The 24,478-nt window shown below is 39.6% G+C and overlaps 1 protein-coding gene across 4 annotated transcripts in view; it reads right to left on the bottom strand.

The window, feature by feature from the left end:
• The window catches only part of SEC23IP (SEC23 interacting protein), a 39,238-nt gene extending 15,003 nt beyond the window's left edge, over positions 1–24,235 (bottom strand). For all 4 annotated transcript variants that reach the window (XM_069567315.1, XM_069567313.1, XM_069567317.1 and 1 more), the window contains exons 1-12: positions 23,928–24,235; positions 19,005–19,537; positions 16,643–16,865; positions 15,456–15,649; positions 12,543–12,632; positions 10,070–10,190; positions 9,396–9,485; positions 8,393–8,534; positions 6,767–6,975; positions 6,086–6,204; positions 5,540–5,692; positions 3,869–3,964 (exon numbers count right to left, since the gene is read on the bottom strand). In XM_069567315.1, the coding sequence (XP_069423416.1) occupies positions 3,869–3,964; positions 5,540–5,692; positions 6,086–6,204; positions 6,767–6,975; positions 8,393–8,534; positions 9,396–9,485; positions 10,070–10,190; positions 12,543–12,632; positions 15,456–15,649; positions 16,643–16,865; positions 19,005–19,537; positions 23,928–24,090 (2,133 nt within the window). In that variant the 5' untranslated portion in view covers positions 24,091–24,235. The remainder of the gene's footprint in view (positions 1–3,868; positions 3,965–5,539; positions 5,693–6,085; positions 6,205–6,766; positions 6,976–8,392; positions 8,535–9,395; positions 9,486–10,069; positions 10,191–12,542; positions 12,633–15,455; positions 15,650–16,642; positions 16,866–19,004; positions 19,538–23,927) is intronic.
• Positions 24,236–24,478: the final 243 nt, after the last annotated feature.

Raw genomic sequence — 24,478 nt, 5'->3', positions numbered from 1 at the left:
TAAAATATATACTTTCTATAAAGAGGTGTAAACTTAAGAAATTTATTTCTCCAACATGTTTATATTCTTACGTCTATATGAAGCCACTGACAAGTTTTCCTCAAAAGCATTCTGTAAAGAACACACTGTGGTACATTCATACAGTGGAATAACTACTCGGAAATAAAAAGAAGTAAACTGCAAATAAAACTACAACTGCATGGATCTTAAAAACACTATTTTGAGTAAAAGAAGAAAGATACAAAAGAATTTTCAGTGTTGGTTCCATTTATATAAACTTCTAGAACAGGCAAAACTATTTGATAGTGATCAGATTCAGAAGAGGAGCTGTATGGCAGGAGGAGCTGATTAGAAAGAAGCATGAGAGAACCGAGTGACAAAAATGTTCAGTTTCTGGTTTTGACTGGTGATTACACAGGTGCAAAAATTGTCAAAACTTATTGAACAGAACGCTCAAGATCTATGCGTTTCATAAATAAGTCAGTAAAGAAAATCTTTGGGAGCATCAACAGAACAGGTGTATCACTATAGTAATGAGACAAAACCCGCCCATGTTGGTTTGTGATCGTGCCCCAGGACAGCGGCAACAATGTCAGGGGAATGTCAACGACCGTCACGGTGGATTTGCTGACTTCCCATGGGCACAGGTCTCAGTGGTCCTCACTCTCCAAGCTGTGAATGCCTGGGTAAGTCTCCGTTTGAACATTACTGACAGTGCCTAAACCCAACAGCTGGTCTAACTGCTCTTGTCCATCAGTGAATTCCAAATACTAGGAAACCTGGAAACAAGTCCAACTGGTTAATTCAAAAGATGATATAGCAAAAAGAAAGCTCTCTGCCAGCCATCTGGGAACTGATCCCACCATGAAGGTCTGGGTTGGCCTTGTTATCTCTGCCCTTTGGAGACACCACAGGATTAAGCCTAAAACACAAACTGAAAAATGTGACCAATGTTCTTCAGTTTAAATTTGCTTTCTTGCTTCAAAGTACCTCCCATTATAGTCATACAACATAACAATCTAAATTGCTAAGAGAACGGTCTAAATAGAGCCTAAACTGTCCTATGCAAACTGTTGTTTTGTTTCCCTCTTGGACAGAGGCAGTAGCTTGAAAACAAAGTGAACCAACATACACATACTTGACAATCAATATTCCCAGCACTAAGAATTATTTCTTTTCAAAGGAAAATGATTAAGACGGTTTATAAAAGGGAAGGAAAATTTCAGGTCACAAATATCTGATCTCCTTATTAAAAATAACAGGCAACTTTTCAGTTACAGAAAATCAACAGGAGGCACCATTTTATCTCATTATTGACCCAGCAGCACCTTGTTAATGATGAAAACCAGAGCGATCAGTGGTGACATGGCTGAGAAAGTGTCACGGTTCATTCAGAGGCAATTATTTTTGAATTTAAAAAATAAGATGACTTTATAGGTTTTCACCCCTTTCAAAACATTCTTATAAGTGCCATAAGTGATACAGCCAAGCTACTACAGGAGCCAAACCAAACTCCTTCTAGAGACTTTTCAAGAACTATAAACAGAACACTTTTCTTTTCTTCCTTTTACTGAAATATAAAATCAAGGGCAGATGCAGGGCCTGGAAATCAGGCTTCTCATTTTTTGCTTCTCTATTTCTACAGGCCTGTGCTTCACTGACGTGCACATGCAGACGCACGTGCTTACACGTGGAGAACCAAGGCTGCTGTCCAGTGTGGACACACCTGTGGTGTCCTGGCTTTGGAGTGACCACTTTGCTCACCAGAGATGCTGCCCCTCTACTCAGTCTTCATCATCACCTTCAGTCAACCATCACAAACGCTACCCTGTGTCTAACATGTGTTTTGAGTTGCACCCTTTTTTTCCATTTTCTATTATACCCCAACCATTTCTGAGTCACTGCATAATTACAGTGACTATGCTGAGATTCCCAACAGCCTCTAGCTTCACCCCCTTCCAACTCTACACCCACACTGTAACCAAGTGAACTCTAAAACACCAGCCCAGTCATTGAAGTGCCCTGACTGCTCTACTGACCCACAGCGGTGGCTCTCACGCCATGTCCCTTAGAACTGACCCAGTGGCTTTACACTGCTGCTAAAATGTGGCCCAGGTCTCTCTCTCTCTCTCTCCCTCACATACACACATATTAACGTAAAATTCAGGTTGATAATGATGTGCTCCATTAAGATTTGCTCCAACTTTTTCTTCCTTTAGTACTGCATATCAGCCAGTAGGCCCTAACCAATAGCAAAAGACAGAAAGTATTAATGGAAAAACCAGGAAGGAATCAATGTCTAAAAACTCATTTATTATTTATTATAAGCACATTTGCTCATGGTTGAAATTTTATAGGGACTTCCCTTATAGCTCAGTTGGTAAAGAATCCGCCTGCAATGCAGAAGACCCTGGTGATGTGGCTTATAGCACACAGCTTTAAATTTTAACATTTCTGAAGTAAAAAATTTAAAATTTAGACTAAATAAATGATTTGGTGCTAAATCATAATTTGTGACAAGAATTAATAAGCAAGTCAGCATTTCATGGTGTTAGCTTAAAAAGCACCATGCCTTTCACAGCCATGAGAATACATTTGAGGACCAGCTGCCACTTCTGCCATTCGGGCCTTTGGGACCCTCTCCCCTACCCTATTCTCAGTCTCCTTGCTGTTTCCACTGCAGAAAAATACTTGCCCCCTCCTGGAAAGCCATTTCCCCTGACCCCACCCCTCCTTCAGGTTCATTCACCAACACCTGGGGGAAGTGTTCCCTCACCAGCCCGTCCCTTCTCCCACAGCCAGGCCTCATCTGGCTCTGACAGAGCTGTCAGGGGACCGATACTTTCTCTGTGGTCAGATCTCCCGCTCTAGCTAGACCACAGACCGAACAGTTGATCTCGAGGTCCCAAGGATCCAGCACATGCCTGATTCAAAAGATATACTCGGAAAATGCCAAACAACTCAACTGCTTAGCTAATCACAACAGCTCTGTCCTATGACTTTATAACCACATTACACATAAAGGGGCATGTTCAGTTCTTTCCAAAGTAAAGAACCATAGAAGTTTAAATGATGGAAGGGTCAATGAAGACCATGTTAATTAATGTACAATAAAAACAAAACACCTACTCTAAATGCTACCAACTTGTCTAAGTTTACAGAAAATCTCTGTATAGTTAACTCAATGAAAATTAAATAAAACAAGTCAGTTATTCCCAATTGTTTTACTTCTTCTTAAATGCTTTTTAGTTGTTGCTGTTATTGCTGTGTTTTGGATTGCTGACAATTTTTGCTTTTTGGTTATTATTTAAGGAGATGTATGTGTGTGTTCTTTTTATCTCTTTAGATGGTGAGAAGGATTAGAAAGACAGAAAATGAGCTAATATTTATTGGATGATTAGCTATATGTGCATGGCTTCATCCACTCTGCAATCCTGTAAGGAAGGCATTATCACTCCCAATGTAGAAATAAAGGAAACCAAGGACCAGAAAAGTTAAGCAAATTGCTCATGAATATATAGTTAATGAGTAGTTGAACTGGAAATTAGGGTCACCAGCTCATCTATTTGTCTAGGACTTATCCAATGTTGCACTGGGAAATACGCAAATACCAATTTAAAAACTGAAAGTCCTTTAACCTGAACCTTGATCATCCCCAGGAAAACCAGGAATTGAAATTTAATAAGAATTTAAACCCTGTTCTGGCTGACTCCCACTTCTGGGCTTCCATCGAATCAATTATTGCTCCCTTGGGCAGGGAGCACAGTAACTGGCCTAACCATAATGGTGTCAACAAAAATTTCCAAAATATAAACAAGCTAGTCAGAGTTAAGTTGTGTTTTCTTTTAGGAGCAGAAATGAACCTTACCAGTTTGACAGCTTTATGTTTCACAAAGTTAGCTATCTTCTTTCTGGGTCCAAGCGGTATCCCCATTTCCTTCAGATCATCCACTGTACACATAAGCTTTAAAAGAAAACAGACAAGCACATTAGTCAATCTAATGATACATGAAAGGAAACTGAAAAAAGGAAATTATGAAAAGAAACTGTATCATCTAAGGTAATTGAATATCCTAGTCAACTTAATTTTTTTACCCCCACCCTCAGTAATTTTTAATTATGAACTAATTTAGGTGGTAAAATCTTCAGCCTCCACATCTAAATCATTCTCTTAATTTTTAACACGCACGGCTGTTCAGTATCCGAAGTTATGTTAAGTGTAAAATAAAGTCTCCTCCCTCCACCCGCCCCAACCACCCAGTCCTCTGAGCAGACACTGCAGGCAACTTGCTCTCCGTCCAGAGATATCTTATGTGTACACGGCATCCCATGTTTTTCCATGTGTGTGACTTATACGCATCACCAACTCAATGGACATGAATTTGAGCAACTCTGGAAGATAGTGTAGGACAGGGAAGCCTGGCGCGCTACAGTCCAAGGAATCACAAAAAGTAGGACATGACTTAGTGACTGAACAACAAACCTATACACAAACAGGTCTGAATTTCAGTCTTTTCATGTAACAAACCTTAGAGATTGTTCCACACCACTCCCTCTGGCACTGCCCCAGTCATTCAACAGCTGGGTTCGCCACTGTGTGCATGCACCATAAATGATTCCATGGGCACTCTACTAGTGGACACAGGTGTTCCTAAGGAGCTGCTATTACGAACAGTGCTACAGTGAGTATCCTCGGAAATACTCCTATGCGAGTATCTTTTCACAGGAAATACCCTTGGCAGTGAAATTGCTGGGATAAGTGTATGCATTCTTTGTATTTTAAAAGATAGGACTTCCCTGGTGGCCCAGTGGCTGAGACTCCACGCTCGCAATGCAGGGTGCCCAAGTTTGATCCCTGGTCAGGGAACAAGATCCCACATACTGCAACTAAACCTGGTGCAGCCAAATAAATAAATATTTGAAAAATAATAAAAGATACTGTTGGACTGCTCTCTACAGAGGTTGTACCAATTTATGCTCTTACTCCAGTATGTATCAGTACCTATTTCCTGTTATCCCGGCCACACAGTGTATGAACATCAAACTCTTAATATTCTTGCCAAACTGACAGGTTAAAAAAAAATCTCACTGCACTTTTAATTCATATTTTTCTTGAGTTTCCTGATAAGAAGTTGCTTATTTTCCATATACATCTGTTCACATCCTTTGCCTATTTTCCTATTGTGTGGGTGGTTTTTATGTAGTTAATTTATAGCAACTTTGAATAATAAGGAAATGAGTGCTCTGTCTACAAGTGTGCTCCAAATTGTATTCTTAACCTATCACTGGCCTTTAGATATTGCTTCTGGCATCCCCTACTACACAATTTCTTTTTCCTTATGGCTTGTGGGTTTTGTTTTACTTAGAAAAGTCTTCCCAGATTATTTTTTTTTAAAGGTCTCCTGATTTTTTTCAGTTTTTTAAACATTTAAGTCTCTGCTTTCATTGTGATGTAAAAGGGTTTAAATCTTAATAATTTTCCATCTCATACACAGGAAAAACAGTTTCAGACAAAAATGAATCAAACTATCATCAGTACCAGAGATTCCATATCAATCTTTTCCTTTTCAAAAGTGCTAACATATTCAGAGAGACTAAGTGCTTCCAGAGTTTCTTGCAAAGTCAGGACTTCTTCATTTTCAACATCAAGGTCACAAGACTCATCCAACGTCAGCTTTGGCTCTTCGGGTATCTTTTTAAAAAAAAGTTGGGAGAACATTACAAAGTTCAGAAAAACTCCCATAAAACATCTTCTGATCTATGGAAAAATCTTAATTCTGTCCCATACATAAATCATAAGTTTTAGTAGTTATTCCAAATTTGAATATTCAGAAAATTACTGAAAGTACTAAATTTGTATGCTCTCATTTCCTTATAATAATTTATTTCACATTTTTTAAACAAATCATAAACATTCTATCACATTTAAATGTATAATCCATAAGGAAGACAAGTAAGAAACTCAAACAAGCTCTGTGGTTCCATCATACTTGTAAACCTCAAGGAGTTTTGTTACATAAAATCAGTTCAGATTTTGAAAAGCTCTTTGGCTCAAACTCTAAATCTAGATGTTAGTGGGCCATACCTGCTTTTCCTGAAAATGTGGTTGCTTCACAACTCCATTAGCAACAGCAAAAGGCACAGGAGACTTTGATAAGTTCAAATCTTTTTGATTAGACAGGATGTCAAACAATATTAAAGAGCCTTAAAAAAAAAAAGCATTTTGCTTTGTTGTTTTATAATGTATTAGGTGCTTCTATAACATTAATTAAATTCTCCTACTCTTATTGTTCAAAGTCCCAAGTGGAAGTCACGTAAAGTTAGATGCTCATCAAGATCTGATAATCAATATTCTTGAATAGCAGAATAAATTAAAATACAAAGCAGTCCTGCAGCTGCTAAGTCGCTTCAGTCGTGTCCGACTCTGTGCGACCCCATAGACAGCAGCCCACCAGGCTCCCCGTCCCTGGGATTCTCCAGGCAAGAACACTGGAGTGGGTTGCCATTTCCTTCTCCAGTGCATGAAAGTGAAAAGTGAAAGGGAAGTCGCTCAGTCATTCGACTCTTAGCGACCCCGTGGTTATTCCTAGGCAACAGGAAAGGTGAATAGCAAAAGGCAGAATGCAAACTCAAAGCATTCACTTCTACCCTTTATAAAACTGAAAATCTATAATTCTAGATCTCTAACGAACCATGTCACCCACACTGAAAACAGTGATGACTCAACAAAAACTGTACTTTAAACGAGGAAATTAAAAAGTTTCACCTAAGCTATGGCCAGCAACGGAGACCCCGCCTTTGAAGTCCGGGTTCCGACTCATGAAGAGTGCATACAGACGGTTTATCTCCAATCCCACTTTCTCCACAATCATCTGACAGTAGGTGGGGCTGTTGTAAAATAAAATGTCTAGCAAGGTCTCATTGGTAAAGTGACGAAATCGACCAATACTTGGTAAAGTGATTTTCTTAATATTCCTGTTTAGAAAGAAAAAAGTATACTTAGTAACCACCTTAAATATGAGTTTATGAATCCTGAAAATACAGTGAGAAAAAAAAAAACTCACAGACTAATTATGAGTTGATTTCAGTCAGAGGTATTGTAAATAAACCAAGATAAACCAAAAACGTTATCAACTTGTGTCTATAACTATCCTGTGAATTTGTGGATTCTCTAAAGTTATCATATAAAATAAGGCCAAAACAAAGATCTTTACTTCATTTTTAAAGAGGAAAGCCTACCTTTTTCTTCCAATTTACTGGAAATCGGGATACTTGACAACAACTGTAGGTGGCAAAGGACAACAGAGAATGTGGCAAGAAACTAAGAAAGGAGTTTAAAAGAATGGAAATCTTTCCTGATTTGAGTTGGTCATATTTCAGGACACAGCACAGCATACTTTAGGAATACCCAGAGAGAAAGAAAACAGCCCCGTAACAGGGCCTCAGTTCAGTTCAGTTGCTCAGTTGTGTCCGACTCTTTGCAACCCCATGGACTACCGCATGCCAGGCCTCCCTGTCCATCACCAACTCCCGCAGTTTACTCAAACTCATGTCCACTGAGTCAGTGATGCCATCCAACCAGCTCATCCTCTGTACAGGGCCTCACATGATAAAATATTCGTAGGTTAGTTTTATTAAAACACGTGCCATGAAACATCATGACATTCACTAAAATCCAAGTATGTTATCAGCTCTGTGTCCCTAGAAATACTTCTTAAATCTGTGGTTCCCAACTGGAAGCAATCAAAAATGAGTGGAGGCCTTTTTAGTTGTCACAGTGCCTGTTAAGTGCTGCTGGCAGTTAGTGGCATTTAGACTAAGGATATTAAATGGCCTACAATACACACAACAGTCTTTCGTGACAACTGTCCTGCCAGAAGAGTCTCCACTGAGAAACAATCATCTAAACCAGTAGTTCTCAGCTAGGGGCAACTCTGTCACCAGGGCACCTCTGGCAGTGACTAGAGACATTTTTGGTTGTTAAATCAGAGGTTAGGTTGTGTTACTCTTATCTGGAGGGTAGAAGCCAAGGGTACTGTTCAAAATGCTACAATGTACAGGACAGCCCCATGTCTGAAACACCACAGGAAAAAAAAAAAACGCTATAGGTAAGTATTTTAAAACCAGTTTAACTTTCTTAGATTCTCTTAAATATTTACAACAGAAATATACACACCACATACATACATACATACATACATACATAATTAGGCATGCACACATACAAAGTAGCATATAAGCTTAACAGTATTTAATAATATATAAGAGCAAATATATAATCAAAGCTTTCTAGTGTACTTGTTGAAGTCATAATAAACTACTTGATATGATAGTTTAAAATTTGAATCTAAGCTTAACTAATCTGAAAACCAAGTTATCAAAATTCACAAACCTGTCAACACCTGTAGCATCTCCACCCAAGGAACTGTGCCAGTGAACTGGAAGGAACTCCACTCTGCTTACTTTCCGATCATCTAAAGATTTCTTGAAATGTGTCTGCAGCAATTTTAGAGAAACCACCCTAAAATCATCCACTTAAAGAAAAAGAAAATCAGGGACGACAAAGGTACTTGATTAAATTTTGCTACCTTGGTAAGCAATCAGCCATCACCTCAATTATATCAGTATTTTTTGTAACACTAACTTTTCAAAGGAAAAAAATGACAAAATTTAGTTCAGAAAAGAAAAAAAAAAACAATCTTTAAGAAGTTCTTCCATTATTTTACAGAAATAGATAAATGACTGAAAAATATTAGCTCAACTACCACTACTGGCAGGCAGAAATGCACTGTGGGTAGACTCAGGAATCAAATTAACCTGCTCCAGAACCTCCCAGACTGAGACACAGGAGAAGTTAACTCATACTCTGGGCCTCAGTTCCTTACCTAACAGTAAAGATGACAGTAACAGCACCTACACCTCAAGAGGTTATTATGAGGGTTAAATGATACAAAACATGCAAGATACTTGGCACATTCCAAATATTCAATAAATATGAACTATTACTACAAATAAAAAAAATAAAATTCATAGCTTTTTATTTATGTAAAACAGGCAAATTCATAGTTCCTTTAAACAACTTCTCACAACTAATTCACCAAAAATCAGTTCAACGTGTAGGTGTTCCTAGTAGCTGAAAGTGTTCAGGTAGAGGGTGTCAGAAGGGCTAAATTATTTCCAAGATCCCTGCTCACTCTTCACAGTCTAGGATTTTATGAGTTACAAATGTCATAAGAGCAAAACAAGTACAAATTATTATTGCCCAGTGATCATTTCAATCTCTTCTGACAGTACATCAGCCAACAGTATACAGGTGGAAACACTTTAAAATAAAGGCTTAATGTTCTTCTAATAGTTTTCAAATCATTTCATGAAATAAAGTGACTAACACTTACCACATTCAATAATGCTTCTAAAGCGCAAGTCACACACAGGTCCAATGCCATGGACCATGAACACCAAATGGTCAACCTGAGGCATTTCTCCTGCAAAAGACAGACAGACATGCACACATCCATACATACAAACATACACAAGCTGGAGACTGGTTTAGGTTTTATTAAACAAGTAGCAATATTCAATATCACTTTTGTCATCACAAACTTGCCGGCTCAAAGTCCATCTTGGCATAAATCAGTGAACTAGACCAAGGAGTGGAGAAAGTAGCTCACTGGAGAAGATATGAGCCAATGACAACCATCAGTTTTATACGTCTAGAGGCTCCATAACCTTGTCATTTCTCCAGAACTGCCCAGGGCACTAAGCCCCATGTGGAGAAGCAATCTGCCAATATAAAACTTACAATCTTTTTCAAAAATCCTTCTCTTTGTTAGATTTATACACACTATACTGAACATTTTCAAGCTAAATCCACTATTTCACTCTGATTATTTCATTTAGATTGTAGATTGATTCAGATTATTTAACCTGAATAATCATTCAGATTGTTTCATTTCATTCATTATTTCATTCAAATATGGCAGGTAATGCTAATAACTGTTTGCTTTTCTCATCATTTTAAAGTAGAAAAGTTTAAAAATGATCTTGATCCTAAACAAATTATACACACCATCAGGAATTTCATCAAGGTTATCATCAATTCCACGCTTTACAACCCTAGGCCTTGTCTGTCCATCTTGTGTCGTCCCCCATTCATCAGGCACTGAGGAAGGTTGGAACTGAACAATAACCTTCAAGATACAGAAAAGGATTATTATGACAGAGCTCACTACCAAATCCATTTCCACTATAGTTTATTTCAACACACAATAAACTACTTTATAGTATAGCTTATAAATTAAGTACTTACACTGCTCCTCCAAAATCAGTTTTCTAGCAGTCTTGCTGGTGTTCAGTAACCATTAAGATTAAGCAAGTCAATACCATTATTTCCAATGCTTGTTTTGAAAAATAGTACAACTAAATGAGAAGTAGTTTGTCTTGATTTAAAAATATAACAAACTTTCAGGTTTACATGTAAGAAATTAAAGAAAAGTTACCTGCAGTAGAGGAAATCTGTTTTATAAACACAAAATCCTCTAAATAACAAAGTGCAAATTCAATTTCAATGTCAAAAACGGACTTACCTACCACTTTTCAGGAAGACATACACTATTCTGTTAAGTCAACTGTATTAAATTTAGTCCAATGTCATATGGAAAAATCTCAAACAACCTAATCTACCATCTAAAGGAATCAGAAAAGAAGAAAAAATGAAGTCCAAAGTCAGCAGAAGGAAAGAACTAATTAAGATGAGAGAGGAAATAAATAAAACAGAGACCAAAATAAGAAAGAACAATGAAACCAAGAGCTGGTTTTTTGAAAAAGAAACAAAATTGATGAACCGTTAAGCAGATTTACCAAGAAGAGGACACAACTAAACAAAATAAGAAATGAAAAAGGAGAAATAACCAAAATTCAACACCCATTCTGACAGAACTCTCATCAAAGTTGGTACAGAGAGAACATATCTCAACATAACAAAGGCCATTTATGAAAAAACCTACCACTAATATCATACTCAGTGGTGAAAAGCTGATAGTATTTCCTCCAAACTGGAAACAAGACAAAGATGCCCACTCCTGCCACCTCTATTTAACATAGTATTGGAAGTCTGGCCACAGCAATCAGATTAGAAAAAGAAACAAAAGGCATCCAAACTGGAAAGGAAGAAGTAAAACTATCACTATTTGCACATGACATGACACTGTAAACAGAAAATCCTAAAGTCTCCACCAAAAAACTATTAGAACTCGTAAATGAATTCAGTAAAATGGCAGAATACAAGAATTAATATACAGAACCCTGCTGCTTTTCTATACATTAATAATGAACTAAAAGAGGAAGAAAAAGAAAAAATTCTGCTTAAAATCTCTTCAAAAATAAAATACCTAGTAATAAACTTAAACCAAAAAACTTAAAAGGTCACAACAGTTCTAATTACACCAGCCAAGATATGGAAGTAATCCAAGTGTCCATCAACAGACAAGTGGATAAAGAAGATGTTGGACAGACACACAGATATAGAGAAATATACAGACACAATGGAATATTAGTCATAAAAAAGAATGAAATTCTTCCATCTCCAGCAACATGGATGGACCTAGAAAACGTGTAGTGAAATTAAGTCAGAAAAGACAAATACTATGTCACTTACCTGTGGACTCTAAAAAAGAAAACAAACTAATGTATGTAGGAAAACAGACTCATAGATTTAAAAAAACAAAAAAAGCAAAGCAGTTTAACAACTAGGGAGAGGGAAAGGAGTAACACAAGATAAAGGTAGGGGATTAAGAGACACAATCTGCTACATACAAAATAGATAAGCTATAAGGATATATTGCACAGCACAAGGAGTTACAGACACTATCTTGTAATAACTTCCAATGGAGTATAATAATATATAAAATTACTGAGTCACAATGCCGTACACCTGAAACTAATATATTGTATAAAGCAACTACAATTAAAAAAGTAAAATGATAGTTCAACATCAATCTCTCCCTCCCCCCAATAAAAGAGAAAGAATGTATTTTTACTGTAAAGGTTGAAACAAACCACTCTCAAGGGCAAGCTAGGCAAACTATTGCCACACGTCAAACCTGGCCTACCACTCATTTTTATAAGCAAATGAAAATACTGAAATACTGTTTTAATTGAAATAGTTTGTTTTATTGAAAATAGCCATGCCCATTGGTTTACATACTGCCTAAATACCAATACACTTTCAGAGACTACATGGCCTACAAAGCCTTAAATATTTACTCTCGGACCCTTCACAGAAAATTCTGCTGACCTTGGGTGGAGTACAAAAACTTGTCAAGCTTAATTTCAACGATGAATACTAAGCTTTAGCTAATGTGCTACCACAAACAGAAACTTAGTGAGAGAAATTTAAATTTCATTTATTTTTCTATCATCCATGCAATGCACTTGTTATAAATATATCCCTACTATAGAATAAAAATGAACACTTATCAAACACATTCAGCAAAATAATAATTTTTTAAAACCTAAGCATTTTAATATCTTAATATCACTACCTTTGGATTGTGCATAACAATTGTCTCTCCACTCGGAAACTCTAATCTTCGGTGCCACTGATTTGTGGTTACAGCTTTCTTGTATTCAGCCTACAATGGAAACAATGTACAATCCAGTAAGACAAATCTGTGTCACATTAAGAGAAAGTGTGGAAGAAAATTATTAACAATGATAGTAATAAAAGTAACAATAATGGCAGATCTCATTTACTAAGTGGTTATCAAACTTAACATTTTACACATGGTACCTCATTTGATCAACTGCTTTTAATCAGCCCTAAATAACATTATCCCCATTACACAGAAGTGAAAACCAAAGTTTAGAGTTGTCTATTAATTTGTTATTGTTGTTCAGTTGCTAATCTGACTCTTCGAAGTCCTACAGACTGCAGCACACCAGGATGCCCTGTCCTTCACCATCTCCTAATTTGCTCATATTCATGTCAGCTGAGTCAGTGATGCTATCGAACCATCCCATCCTCTGCCTCCCCTTCTCCTTCTGCCTTTAATCTTTCCCAGCATCAGGATCTTTTCCAATGTGTCAGCACTTCACATCATGTGGCCAAAGTATTGAAGCTTCAGAATCAGTCTTTCCAATGAATATTCAGGGTTGATTTCCTTTAGGATTGACTGTTTTGATCTCCTTGCTGTCCAAGGGACTCTCAAGAGTCTTCTCCAGCATCACAATTTGAAAGCATCAAGTCTTCAGTGCTCAGCCTTCTTTATGGTCCAACTCTCACATTCATATATGACTACTAGAAAAATCATAGCTTTGACTAGACAGCCCTTTGTCGTCAGTGATATCTCTGCTTTTTAAGACACTGCCTAGGTCTGTCATAGCTTTCCTTCCAAGAAGCAACAGTATTTTAATTTCACAGCTACAGTCACCACCCACAGTGATTTTGGAACCCAAGAAAATAAAATCTGCCACTGCTTCCACTTTTTCCCCTTCTATTTGCCATTAAGTGATATGACCAGATGCCATGATCTTAGTTTACTGAATGCTGAGTTTTAAGCCAGCTTTTTCACTCTCTTTCACCCTCTTCAAGAGACTCTAGTTCTTCACTTTCTGCTGCCATTAAAGTGGTATCATCTGCATATCTGAGGCTGTTGATGTTTCTCCCAACAATCTTGATTCCAGTTTGTGCTTCATCCAGGCCAGCATTGAGCATAATGTACTCTGTATATAAGTTAAATAAGCAGGGTGACAATATACAGCCTTGTTGTACTCCTTTCCCAATTCTGAACCAGTCCACTGTTCTATATCTGGTTCTAACTATTGCTTCTTGACCTAAACACAGGTTTCTTAGGAGACAGGTAGGGTGGTCTGGTATTCTCATTTCTTTAAGACTTTCCAGTTTGCTGTGATCCACACAGCAAAGGCTTTAGCAGAAGCAGATGTTTTTCTAGAATTCCCTTGCTTTCTCCATGATCCAACAAATGTTGGCAATTTGATCTCTGGTTCCTCTGCCTTTTCTATATCCGGCCTGTACATCTGAAAGTTCTCAGTTCACGTACTACTGAAGCCTAGCTTGAAGGATTTTGAGCACAACCTTACTAGCATGTAAAATGAGAATTGTATGGCAGCTTGAGCATTCTTTGGTATTGCCCTTCTTTGGGACTGAAGTGACATTTTCCAGTCCTGTGGCCACTGTTCACTTTTCCAAATTTGCTAATATATTTGATACAGCACTTAAACAGCATTACCTTTTTGGATTTCAAATAACTCAGCTGAAATTCCATCACCTCCACCAGCCTTGTTCATAGTAATGCTTCCTAAGGCCTACCTGACTTCACACTCCAGGATGTCCGGCTCTAGGTGAGTGACCACACCATCATAAGTTATCCAGGTCATTAGACCTTTTTTTGTACAGTTCTTCTGTGTATTCTTGCCACCTCTTAAAGGACCCCCTTCAGAGATCACAGCCCTGTCCTGGCAAAGGGGCTTGCATAATTCAGTAAGGCATGTCATGCAAGGTCACCCAAGACAGATGAGTCAGAGTGAAGAGTTCTGACAAAACATGGCCCATGGGAACAGCAACCCATTCCAGGACTCTTGCCAGGAGATCCCCATGAATAGTATGAAAAGGCAAAAAGGGACAACAGACTGGTTTACTAACTTGTTTGTGGTGTGGTTTCACAAGTGTATGGATATGCCCAAGCTTTCTGAATCATATACATATCATAAATACGTATAGTTCACTGCCTGTCAATTATACTCCTAATGCGACCTGAAGCCCACTTGACTTCACACTACACGATGTGTGGCTCTAGGTGAGTAAACACACCATAGTGGTTCTCCACGTCAGCAAGATCTTTCTTGTATAGTTCTTCTCTATGTTCCTGCCACCTCTGTCACAATCTCTTCTGCTTCTGTTAGGTCTTTTTCATTTCTGCCCTTTATCATGCCCATGTATGCAGATAAATTAACATTTCAAATATTTAGATACTCAATTATTAAGAAAATTTTAACAATGAATTAACACTATTATGTAAAGCAACATTAACCACCAGTTTTAAGACGGTTAAAAAGTCTGACAACATCTATTCCTATTCTTATGTTTATTTTCATAAACGCTTTTACTGAATATTAATTTGAAAAACATCCATACGCTTGGCATGTATTAGTAGCAGCAGATCCAGCAGCTTAAGTTCTTTTGAAGGTTTGATACAATGTTATTATATTAGATCTGTAATGTTCCCCAAACAACACTGTATCTTCAGACACCAAGACCACAATTAGCACTTCAAAAAAGATGACATTACTTAAAAAGTAGTCTTCTCTGTGCATCGGATCAAGATGAGGTGTCCTGTAAATAAAGTCCGCTCCCCTGTGAGAGGTGTTACATGAGGCTCCAATGTATAGAGGCTATGTGTTTTAAAGAAAGGCATAAAGGAACAAAGCCCACGTGCCTCTAGCTTCTCGCTGAACTCCTCGGTATAGGGAATGAATCTGCTGTCTGTGTCACCTTTGTAGAACCAAGTACAGCGTCTCACTTCGGCTGGCTCCTCGTCCCAGTACACGGCTTTCCGCATCCGGTCATAGAGGTAGACGTCGTAGCGCCCTCCATCAGTGCCAAGGACCACGCTCTCAGGGTCTGGCTGGACTAGGAAACAAAGCCCACATTTTAACTGAACAGTTACAAGGTAGATCTAAAAGTGATAAATAATGAATATGGCGATTGTCTAACACTAAAGACAAAAAACAAAGCTCATTTCTATTCAAAAACAGAATTTTAAGATTAATCTGTGCTGCTCAAAATGATGACTCTCTTAAGTGGAGAAGAAATAACCAGAGTAAAATATAAAAGCATCATGAAATAATTCCAATAACTGGTAGGCTTTTTCTCTATGTATCAAACCAGTAAATTCTCCATGAACATACTTCTAAAGAATAGGTGATTTTTAAGTCCTAAGATGAAATATCTTCAGGATAAACAAAAAAACCTATTTCTACAGTGAAACTTCTCAGAGTCTGAACCTCCTACTCCTGTGCACCACCTCAAGAGATGGATGTTCTTGCTCCAGGAAAAAAAAAAAGAGAGAGAGATGGATGTAGTTATAGCATTTTTAAAACTCTTATCTTAAGGAACAAGAGTTCCATAGAAAATGCTTTATAAATGCCATATGAAGTGAAAGTGAAAGTCACTCAGTCATGTCCCACTCTCTGTGACCCCATGGGCTATACAGTCCATGGAATTCTCCAGGCCAAAAATACTGGAGTAGGTAGCCTTTCCCTTCTCCAGGAGATCTTCCCAACCCAGGGATTGAACCCAGGTCTCCCGCATTGCCCTCTAGCTACAAAAAAAATAAAGGAAATAAGAAAACAGACACCTGGATTATATGAACTACTCTATTTCTTAGATTTAAAATACCTTTAAACAAAAACTTATTAAAATATGTCTTCAAATACCTTACTCAAATAACCCAGAACTTAAGAATACAGTGTATTATTAAAAGTATCATCACCTTAAGGTCAGAGGCTGGCGAGGTCTACAGGATTAAAGAAAATGACATTCATGAAAAGGAGGCCATGGATACTTACTCCTCATTCCACTCTTCCTCAAATCAGATACAAATGATGCAGGACCCACACTTACCTGAATTATAGATTTCTTCAAGATTCAAAGAGTCAAAAACACTGAAAGGCATCCATAGTTGTTTGTATTCTATCTCCTTGCAGTAAAACCAGTGGGGCTGGACAGGTTCATACTGGTTTTGAAGTAGAAAAGGAGGTGGTACTTGCACAGGGGGTCCTGCAGGTCTGCCAGGTGCCTGCTGCTGGACTGGAGGGGGCAACCCTGCCTGCGCTGGAGGAGGGATCTGGGAGGGACAAAAGACAGGACCAAAGGAACAATTCTGTGTATGCTGCAAACCCAAACTGACATTAGTAATAATTATTCTTAATATTTCTCTAGACAGCTATTTAATAACTAAGCTCCAGAGCAATTTAAAGTTTTTTAAAAATATAACAAAACCCCATGCCAGCTGGAAAGTGAACAGGGCTTTCTCACACTGATGGCAAAGTAAACTAATACCTTTATAGAAATCAATCCAGCAGTACACCTCCTGTCATTTATTTCATCTTTAAGACACGCATAATCCTCAAGAATTCTGTGGCAGTCCAGCGGTTTGGACTTGCTGCTGTCACTGCTAAGGGTCTGGAGTCATCCCTGGTTCGGGAACCAAGATCCCACAAGCCATGAGGCATGGCCAAAAATAAAATAAAATAAAAAATACTGCATATTCCTTGACCTACCTATTCCATTTCTAAGAATTCATCCTAAAGACCTAACTGTAAAAATTTACCTACAAGGATTTATAACAGACAATCACTGGATACAATCCAAAGACCTACCAGAAACCTGACTTTAAAAAATCATCTTTTACTCATATACTGGAATTCTCTAGAAAGATTAAAAATGTTTTAGAAAAAAATCTTAACATCTAAACTATGTGGACATAAAAAACATATATAATGCTTGTCGAGGAAAAACTATGTTTATCTAGAAAAAAGATAAGACAGACATAAAAACTAAAAACAAGGTTTTCTCGTGGCAATTTTTACTCATTTGGCTATTAGTCATTTCTCAAATCCTGTGCAGTAAAACTACTTTTAAAAGCAGAATACAATTTTTTTTTAATTTTATTAAAAAAATGATTTCAAAATACTCCACCAATGTTAAATTTACTGAGGTTGACTACTGTGGTCAAGCAAAAGAATATTCTTATTCTTAGGAATTATTAATACACACTAAAGTATCTAGGAGTAAAGAATCATAATGTATGTAAGTGAAAGTGAAAGTTGCTCAGTTGTATACAACTCTTTGCAACCCGATGGACTACCCAGTCCATGGAATTCTCCAGGCCAGTATACTGGAGTGGGTAGCTGTTCCCTTCTCCAGGGGATCTTCCCAACCCAGGAATCAAACCCAGGTCTCCTGCATTGCAGGTGGATTCTTCCCAGCTGAGCCACCCGGGAAGCTCTATAATGTATGTAACTGATCTGCAAATGTTTCCCCAAAAAACTGCAAATATACAGCGAGAGAAAGGAACGGGGGAGGAGAAGACTCTCCCACACATGTCAGTGTGCGTGTTCACGAAGGAGAGAACAAATGCTCATGACAGGGAACCTGGGTTAGAGTACTGGGGTGTTCTTTGTCCTATTTTTTATTTTTGCAATGGTTTACTTAAAATTATTTAAACATTTTTAATCAGAACTCTTCAAAATTTCATCAGCAAACAAGTATACTTACATTACATGCTACCAATCTGCTGAAATCCACAGTTACCAAGAGTCTGTATACTGGTATGATTTAGATTAGATGGTAAAATGGAGCCCATTCTCTATTACCACTGACTACAGTACCACTATCCCTGCCACACTGGGTTCTTAACTCTTCCTTTCAATCATTTCCCTTTTTCTGATTCAGTTCACTTCCCTTTGGAAGTCAGCTGAATAATCAGTGGGGGGGGGGAGGCAGGGGAAGCATAAAGGAATTTCATAATATTTACCCAAGGCAAAAGTTATTCCATCATCTGTCTGAGATAGTCTTGTCTAGATTCAAACTTTATAAATCTAAATAAATTATTGGAGTAATCAATTTTAGTCCCAGCAATTGAGCGTTTTGATCGGACAGTAGAATTTAAAAAAGAGAAGCTGATAATAGTTCCTTCAACTCTCACGTATCTCCAGTTGACATTTGTTACTGGTATCTTACATTAAATCTGGTAATACTGGCATACGGTTAATGCATTAAAATAAATTACCTCCATAAATAGAAAAATATAACCTAAGACATGAACCATTTAATGAGCTTTTAAAAGATTGTTTACTTCAAAACGTATAGCTTACCAAAAAAAAAAACCGTCTGAAAATAATTTGTCATCAAAGCACAGGTAAAAATGAGAGGGATTAGAATTACAGTGAATGATATAAAGATATAAAGCATGTCTTCATACCGGCGGCAAAGATCCTGGAGGCACCTGGTACATCTGAACGGGGGGTGCGGAGGGCGGAGGATGGGAGGGATGAGCTGGCGTCTGACACTGCTGCAGCTGCGGTGGTGCAATGTAAGGATTAGCCCTGCTACTTATGGCCGTGTGGCGATACGGATTGTATCCTTGTTGGGGCGTTCCTTGTGGTGGGCTCCCAAAATTCAAAGGAGGGAGATTACTAGGCTGAGAAGGCAGGTAAGGATTTATTCCCATTTGTGAAGCAGGTGGAGCACCATATTGCGCCTTCGAAATGGATGATGAAAATGCATTCGACACATCTTGGGATCCAGTTGTAAAAGGCAGAGCCGTTGGGGGCTTGGAGTAGGCTGATTGTCCAGCTGATGCTGCTGCAGTTGTTAACGGGGACTGTCCAATATTCCCAAAAGGATCACTACTGCTTGATACCTGAGAGAAGTAACTAAATGTCTCTGGGGTAGATGTGTGAGCAGAAGTCTGCCCAAGGAAGCTGTCCTCCTCACCCACATCGGTGGAATCCTCTGCAAGGGAACAGGAGGGCACGTGGTTTAAAGAGATGCTGTCACTCTGTGGACAAGATGCTATATGGCAGGTCTAGCAATTATGCCTGATTTTGTTGTTCAAACTTACATTTCTGCCTTACAGACAATAATGAAAAACTTTTCTTTTTTCTTTGAAATGAAAAACTAGAAAATAACAGTAAGAAACAACAAAAGGAGGGAACCCTTGCACTCATTCGTAAGCTCACCTCCCAGAGACAAGCACTGTTAATGCCTTTAATATGTTGATACATACCTTTCCATACTCTCAAAATAAATAAAAATAGTTACCTACTATTTATTTGGTAGACATGCATAAATTATGTAGACATATTTGCATAAAACCCTGGTTTCCTGCATTTCTGCAGATTCTTTACCATCTGAGCCACCAGGGAAGCCCATATTTGTATACAGGAGAATTTTTCAAAAAATGGAAACAAAATTTGTACCCTCTAGTTTTAGATGTTATTTTGAATGATTTTTTTTCCCAGTAAGAAACAATTCAAACATTATTCCGCTACCCAAATACACAGAACTTTATTTATACAGTAACAACAAGAAGCTAAAGTACAGATATTAACTCTGTTGACAAGAAAAGGTGTGTCAGGGCTCTTACCTACAAAGCACTCATTATACAAGTGAACACAAGGTGCTGGCATTCCCGAGGCAAAGTAGGTCAACCATTCACTACCATCCCTAAAACCACACAGTATCACAACCAGGTAATCGTCATTAGAGAATGACAATCACTAGAAAAAAAAGTCATTTCTAACAAAGGGTAGGTCTCCTCACTTCCCTTTGCCAAACTTGATCTTCACTGTTGGTATTTTGGCACCAAACTATATTATTTTATTCTCTCTTTCGCTACCAAGTTGTAAAATAGTATTTTCCTTCTACACGGCCTAAAAAGTCGTCTAGTTTTACTTAGAAACTCTTATGAGTCCTTAGCTTGGAACATCACCTTTCTATTCCTAATCTTTTCTTTCTCCCATCTCAACCCCTTATCTTCAAATCTCTCTAATCTCCCACCACTGGAGGCACAGAGCAGATCGGAATGGTGGACCCCTTCCCAGCACACAGGCAGGCTGTGGTCCCTGTCCTTGAAACCTGCCAAAGTGTGACCTTTCAAGCTCCGAGCTCCTTCTTGACCTTTGCTGCTGAATGTGGCCTTCAGCTGTTAGGCTGCTCCCAGTTATATTTCACACATCAATTTAACTGAGATACTCCACTATTCAAAATACCCCTCTGAACTGTTTCTTTGTAATTAAAATATCACTTCCTGAGCAAGGACCCATTTCTGCTTTTATCATTCTACTTCTCTGATACATTTCCAGTTTCTATCCTCTCTCTCCATTCCCATGAACTTCACCTGGACTCAGACTGAAGTTCATCTCTTAACATCTGAAAGCAGGGGGAAAACCTCTGTGGTGTCCTTCATCCTTTAAAGCAACTTGGGATCAATCTGATACAAGAAACTTTTCTCTGATTAGCATCATTTACAAACAAAATACTGATCTCAACAAGCTGCCAGTCTCACCTCAGGGGCACTTTCTAATTACGTGTGGACACCTTTGGCATCAAGACCCGTATCTTCAATAAGCACCTGTATACTTGTGACACTCCCAACTCTGTCCCAAACTGAGACCGATCGTATGTGTCCCCGAACCCATTTCCCAGCTGCTTCCTCAGTACTCTTGGCAGGTTCAGACGCATACTGCTGAAGCTGAGTAAACCTCAACCATCATTTTAACTGTCCCCCTTCACGGGCTCCTTTTACAATCTCACTACCTCAACAGATGTCTACCAACATCCATCCAGACATGAAAACCAGAAACCTCCTGAGACTCCTCCCTCTCTTCCATTTAATCATTTAGATCTTCAATTAAAGAAGTAAGTACACAGTATCTATTATATGTCAGGTGGAGCTGTAGCTTGGAGCTGAAATTGAACAGATAAAGAGCTTGTACACTGGACAGTCTGGCCCTCAGTGAGTCACTAAGTCCCAACAATTTGACGGTGTAAAAGTCTCTTACTTCTGTTTCCTGCTCTTCACACCCTACGTGGCTGACCAGGGCGAGAGTGCCACTCGCTCCTGCCTGACTCACAGTGGCGTCCAGACTAGACACTTCTGCTACAGTCCGCTTTACTCTGGTACAACCTCAGAAAACTCTAGTCTTTCTGAAACGCATCTCTAATGTCACTGCCCTGTTTTAGAACCCGCTAAGGGCACCCGCACACCACACAGGATGTACTATGAACTCCTTAATGTGCTGTATGAGGCCCTTCATGACCTGGTTCCCCCACTAACCACTTGAGCCACTCCCCTGCATTCACTCTAGTCAAAAGGACCTGGTGGGGGGGTGGGGTGGGGAACTGGCCAAGAGGGAAAGAGTTGGCGGGGAGAGAGAATATGAGCACCTACCTCAAAATCCCACCAAATCTGCAGGTTTCTCTCACGCCTCCAGACTTTTACAAATACCTGTCTCCCCAGACTTCCTAATTTCTATGTATCCTTCAACACTCAGCTCAAGAACCACCTCCTCTGTAAAGTTCTGAAGGTCTAAGGGATGTCCACTCCCTGGTCAGCCAGCCTGACAGCCACAGCTCTCACAGCAGCCTATCAATCTCTCTTTCTAGCCATCACAAACCTGGACCACAACTACTTACACAGCTGGGAACAGCGTGTCTGTAAAAGTGTGCAGTCATTGGGGACAATGCTATCTGCTCCTCTCTGTCTCTCTGACGCCTGGAACAGGGCCTGGCAAACAAGCTGCTCAGTCCAGGTTTGCTGAGTGAATGAAACTGCTTCCTGTATGCCTCTTTCACTGACACTGATTCACTGCTGCTTCCAATGCCACCGGTTCTCCTTTTGTCTCTGGAAATTCACTGAATGGACTTCTAATGATCAAATCTTTGTTAAAGATAGAAAAATATTTGTTAAAGAATTTTAGTTCTAAAACTAATTTTCTTATTAAAAAATAAACCGTCTCCAAGAAACAATAGCTTTCAAGACACGTTAAGTTACACTGCTCTTGACAATGAAGATGTTAACCATTTACTGACAGTGACAAAATATTATAAAGGAACACGGGCATGAACCAAACATTTGTGAAGCAGAGGATGGTAGGAGAATCCCATGTAGAGCCGTATTTATTCCTGCAACCTCCAAAAGCATTCTGCTCCAGCCATGCTGGTCCTCCAGCAAAAATGGCAATGTGGAACCTTTCAGCCACACTATCAAAACAAGACAAACATATTCCTAACTCCCAACCTTTCATTCATTCAAGTCTCTATAGAAAACAATCTGCCTAGAGCATACCAAGATGTGTTCTAGGTATAAGCTCCTGCTCTCTCATGGGGCTTACATACTAGTGGGACAAGATAAACAAAGATGTGGACATGTCAGGTGGTAAGCACCAAGAAGAAACGTGACACCAGAGAAGGAGAACCATCCTGTACTGCTCCGGTTCGCCCTTTTTCACCTCTCCATGAAACTTTCCTTGGTCCTCCAAATAAGAATAAATTATTCAAGAGAAAAATATTCACTATTTCCTGAGGAGCTATGTGCTGGGCACTAAACAAGATCCTAGAAATAAAAAGGTAAATAAGTCATAGCTGCAAACTTCACACAGCTCACAGTCCAAATAAACAGGCAGACACGCTAACTTTACAAACGTTTATGCAACAGGATGTGCCAGACGCTATATTCAGTGCTTCACAAAAATCAATTCAATTCTCATGACAGCCCCGGGAGGCTGTACATGTATGGAAAACGAAGCACAGAGAGGTGAAGCAACATGCCTGAGATCACACAGAAAGTTACTGCCAGGGCTAGGGTTGGAATACAGTCGGTGCTCCTAAACACCAGCTCTGGGTTATGCCGCATAATCATGAAAACGCAAGCTCCGCAGACACTAATAAAGATACGTACAAAGTGCTAAGATGAACACAAGAGTGGTACCTAAGAACAAGCAAGAGCTTCTAACAGAAAATGAGGCACGGCCTTGAAAGATGACTGTGTTCTATACCTCTGCTTTGCAAGTATTACGAGCCTATCCTAAGAGATAGTCTACTGTACCCGAGGAGAGGGAGGACTAATTTATTTTCCCTTCCCTGCAAGCACCTGGCTATGTTTAACAAAAACGTGAGGAATGCCAGTGCAGGAGTGGCCAGCACTTGAACAGTCCCTTTGACAAAGAGCTTGGCCCCCGCCCCCAAGACCCCAAAGTCCCGAAGCTACTCCAATCTGGCCACTAACTGCCCTGACAAGGTAGCAGAGGGCAGGATCAGGCAAAGGAAAACCTCTGGTCCGACCCTTCAACTCACGCCCCCCGCCCACACTTGCCCAACCGGATCTCCATCTCCTTACTACCTCCGGGCAAGAGCAGGGAGGCCGAGGCAGCGGCGGCTTGGGTGACTGGGATAAAGGGCACATTGAAGCTGAGTTCCGTGGCCGAGGAGGAGAAAAGTAAGTTAGTGCCCGACGAGGAGGCCGAGGCGGCGCCACCGCCACCGTTAGGTTTCCTCTCGGCCATGGCTGCGGCCCACCGTCCGTTACACGTCTACGGGCGGCAGGTGCGGAAACACCGGCCGGAAACTGAGCGCAGTCGGAGCCAACACACTTCCGCACTTGCGCACAAGGGCCGGAACTCCAGGCGGCCGCTCAGCTTCCCTTTGCCTTCGCCAACGGGGCCACCAGAAAGTAACATGGCGGCGCCGACCTCGCGCCCGGGTCCTAGCACGTGACAACCTCGACCACTGCCCGGGCGGGGCCGGAGAGGCTGGGGCTGGAGCGTGGGAGATGGGGTGCTGCTGTTTGTGAATAAAAGTACGAATCGACACTGCAAATCTCGGGTTGTGGGGGGCGCTCTGTGCTTCCATAAAGTACCCACAGGAGCGTTTAACTAGGTAAGATTTTGAGGA

This window comes from Ovis canadensis, chromosome 22 (assembly GCF_042477335.2).
Source record: "Ovis canadensis isolate MfBH-ARS-UI-01 breed Bighorn chromosome 22, ARS-UI_OviCan_v2, whole genome shotgun sequence".
Classification (NCBI taxonomy): Eukaryota; Metazoa; Chordata; class Mammalia; order Artiodactyla; family Bovidae; genus Ovis; species Ovis canadensis.
The sequence above is the reverse complement of the archived record's forward strand: the minus strand, read 5'-3'. Positions and strand labels throughout refer to the sequence as shown.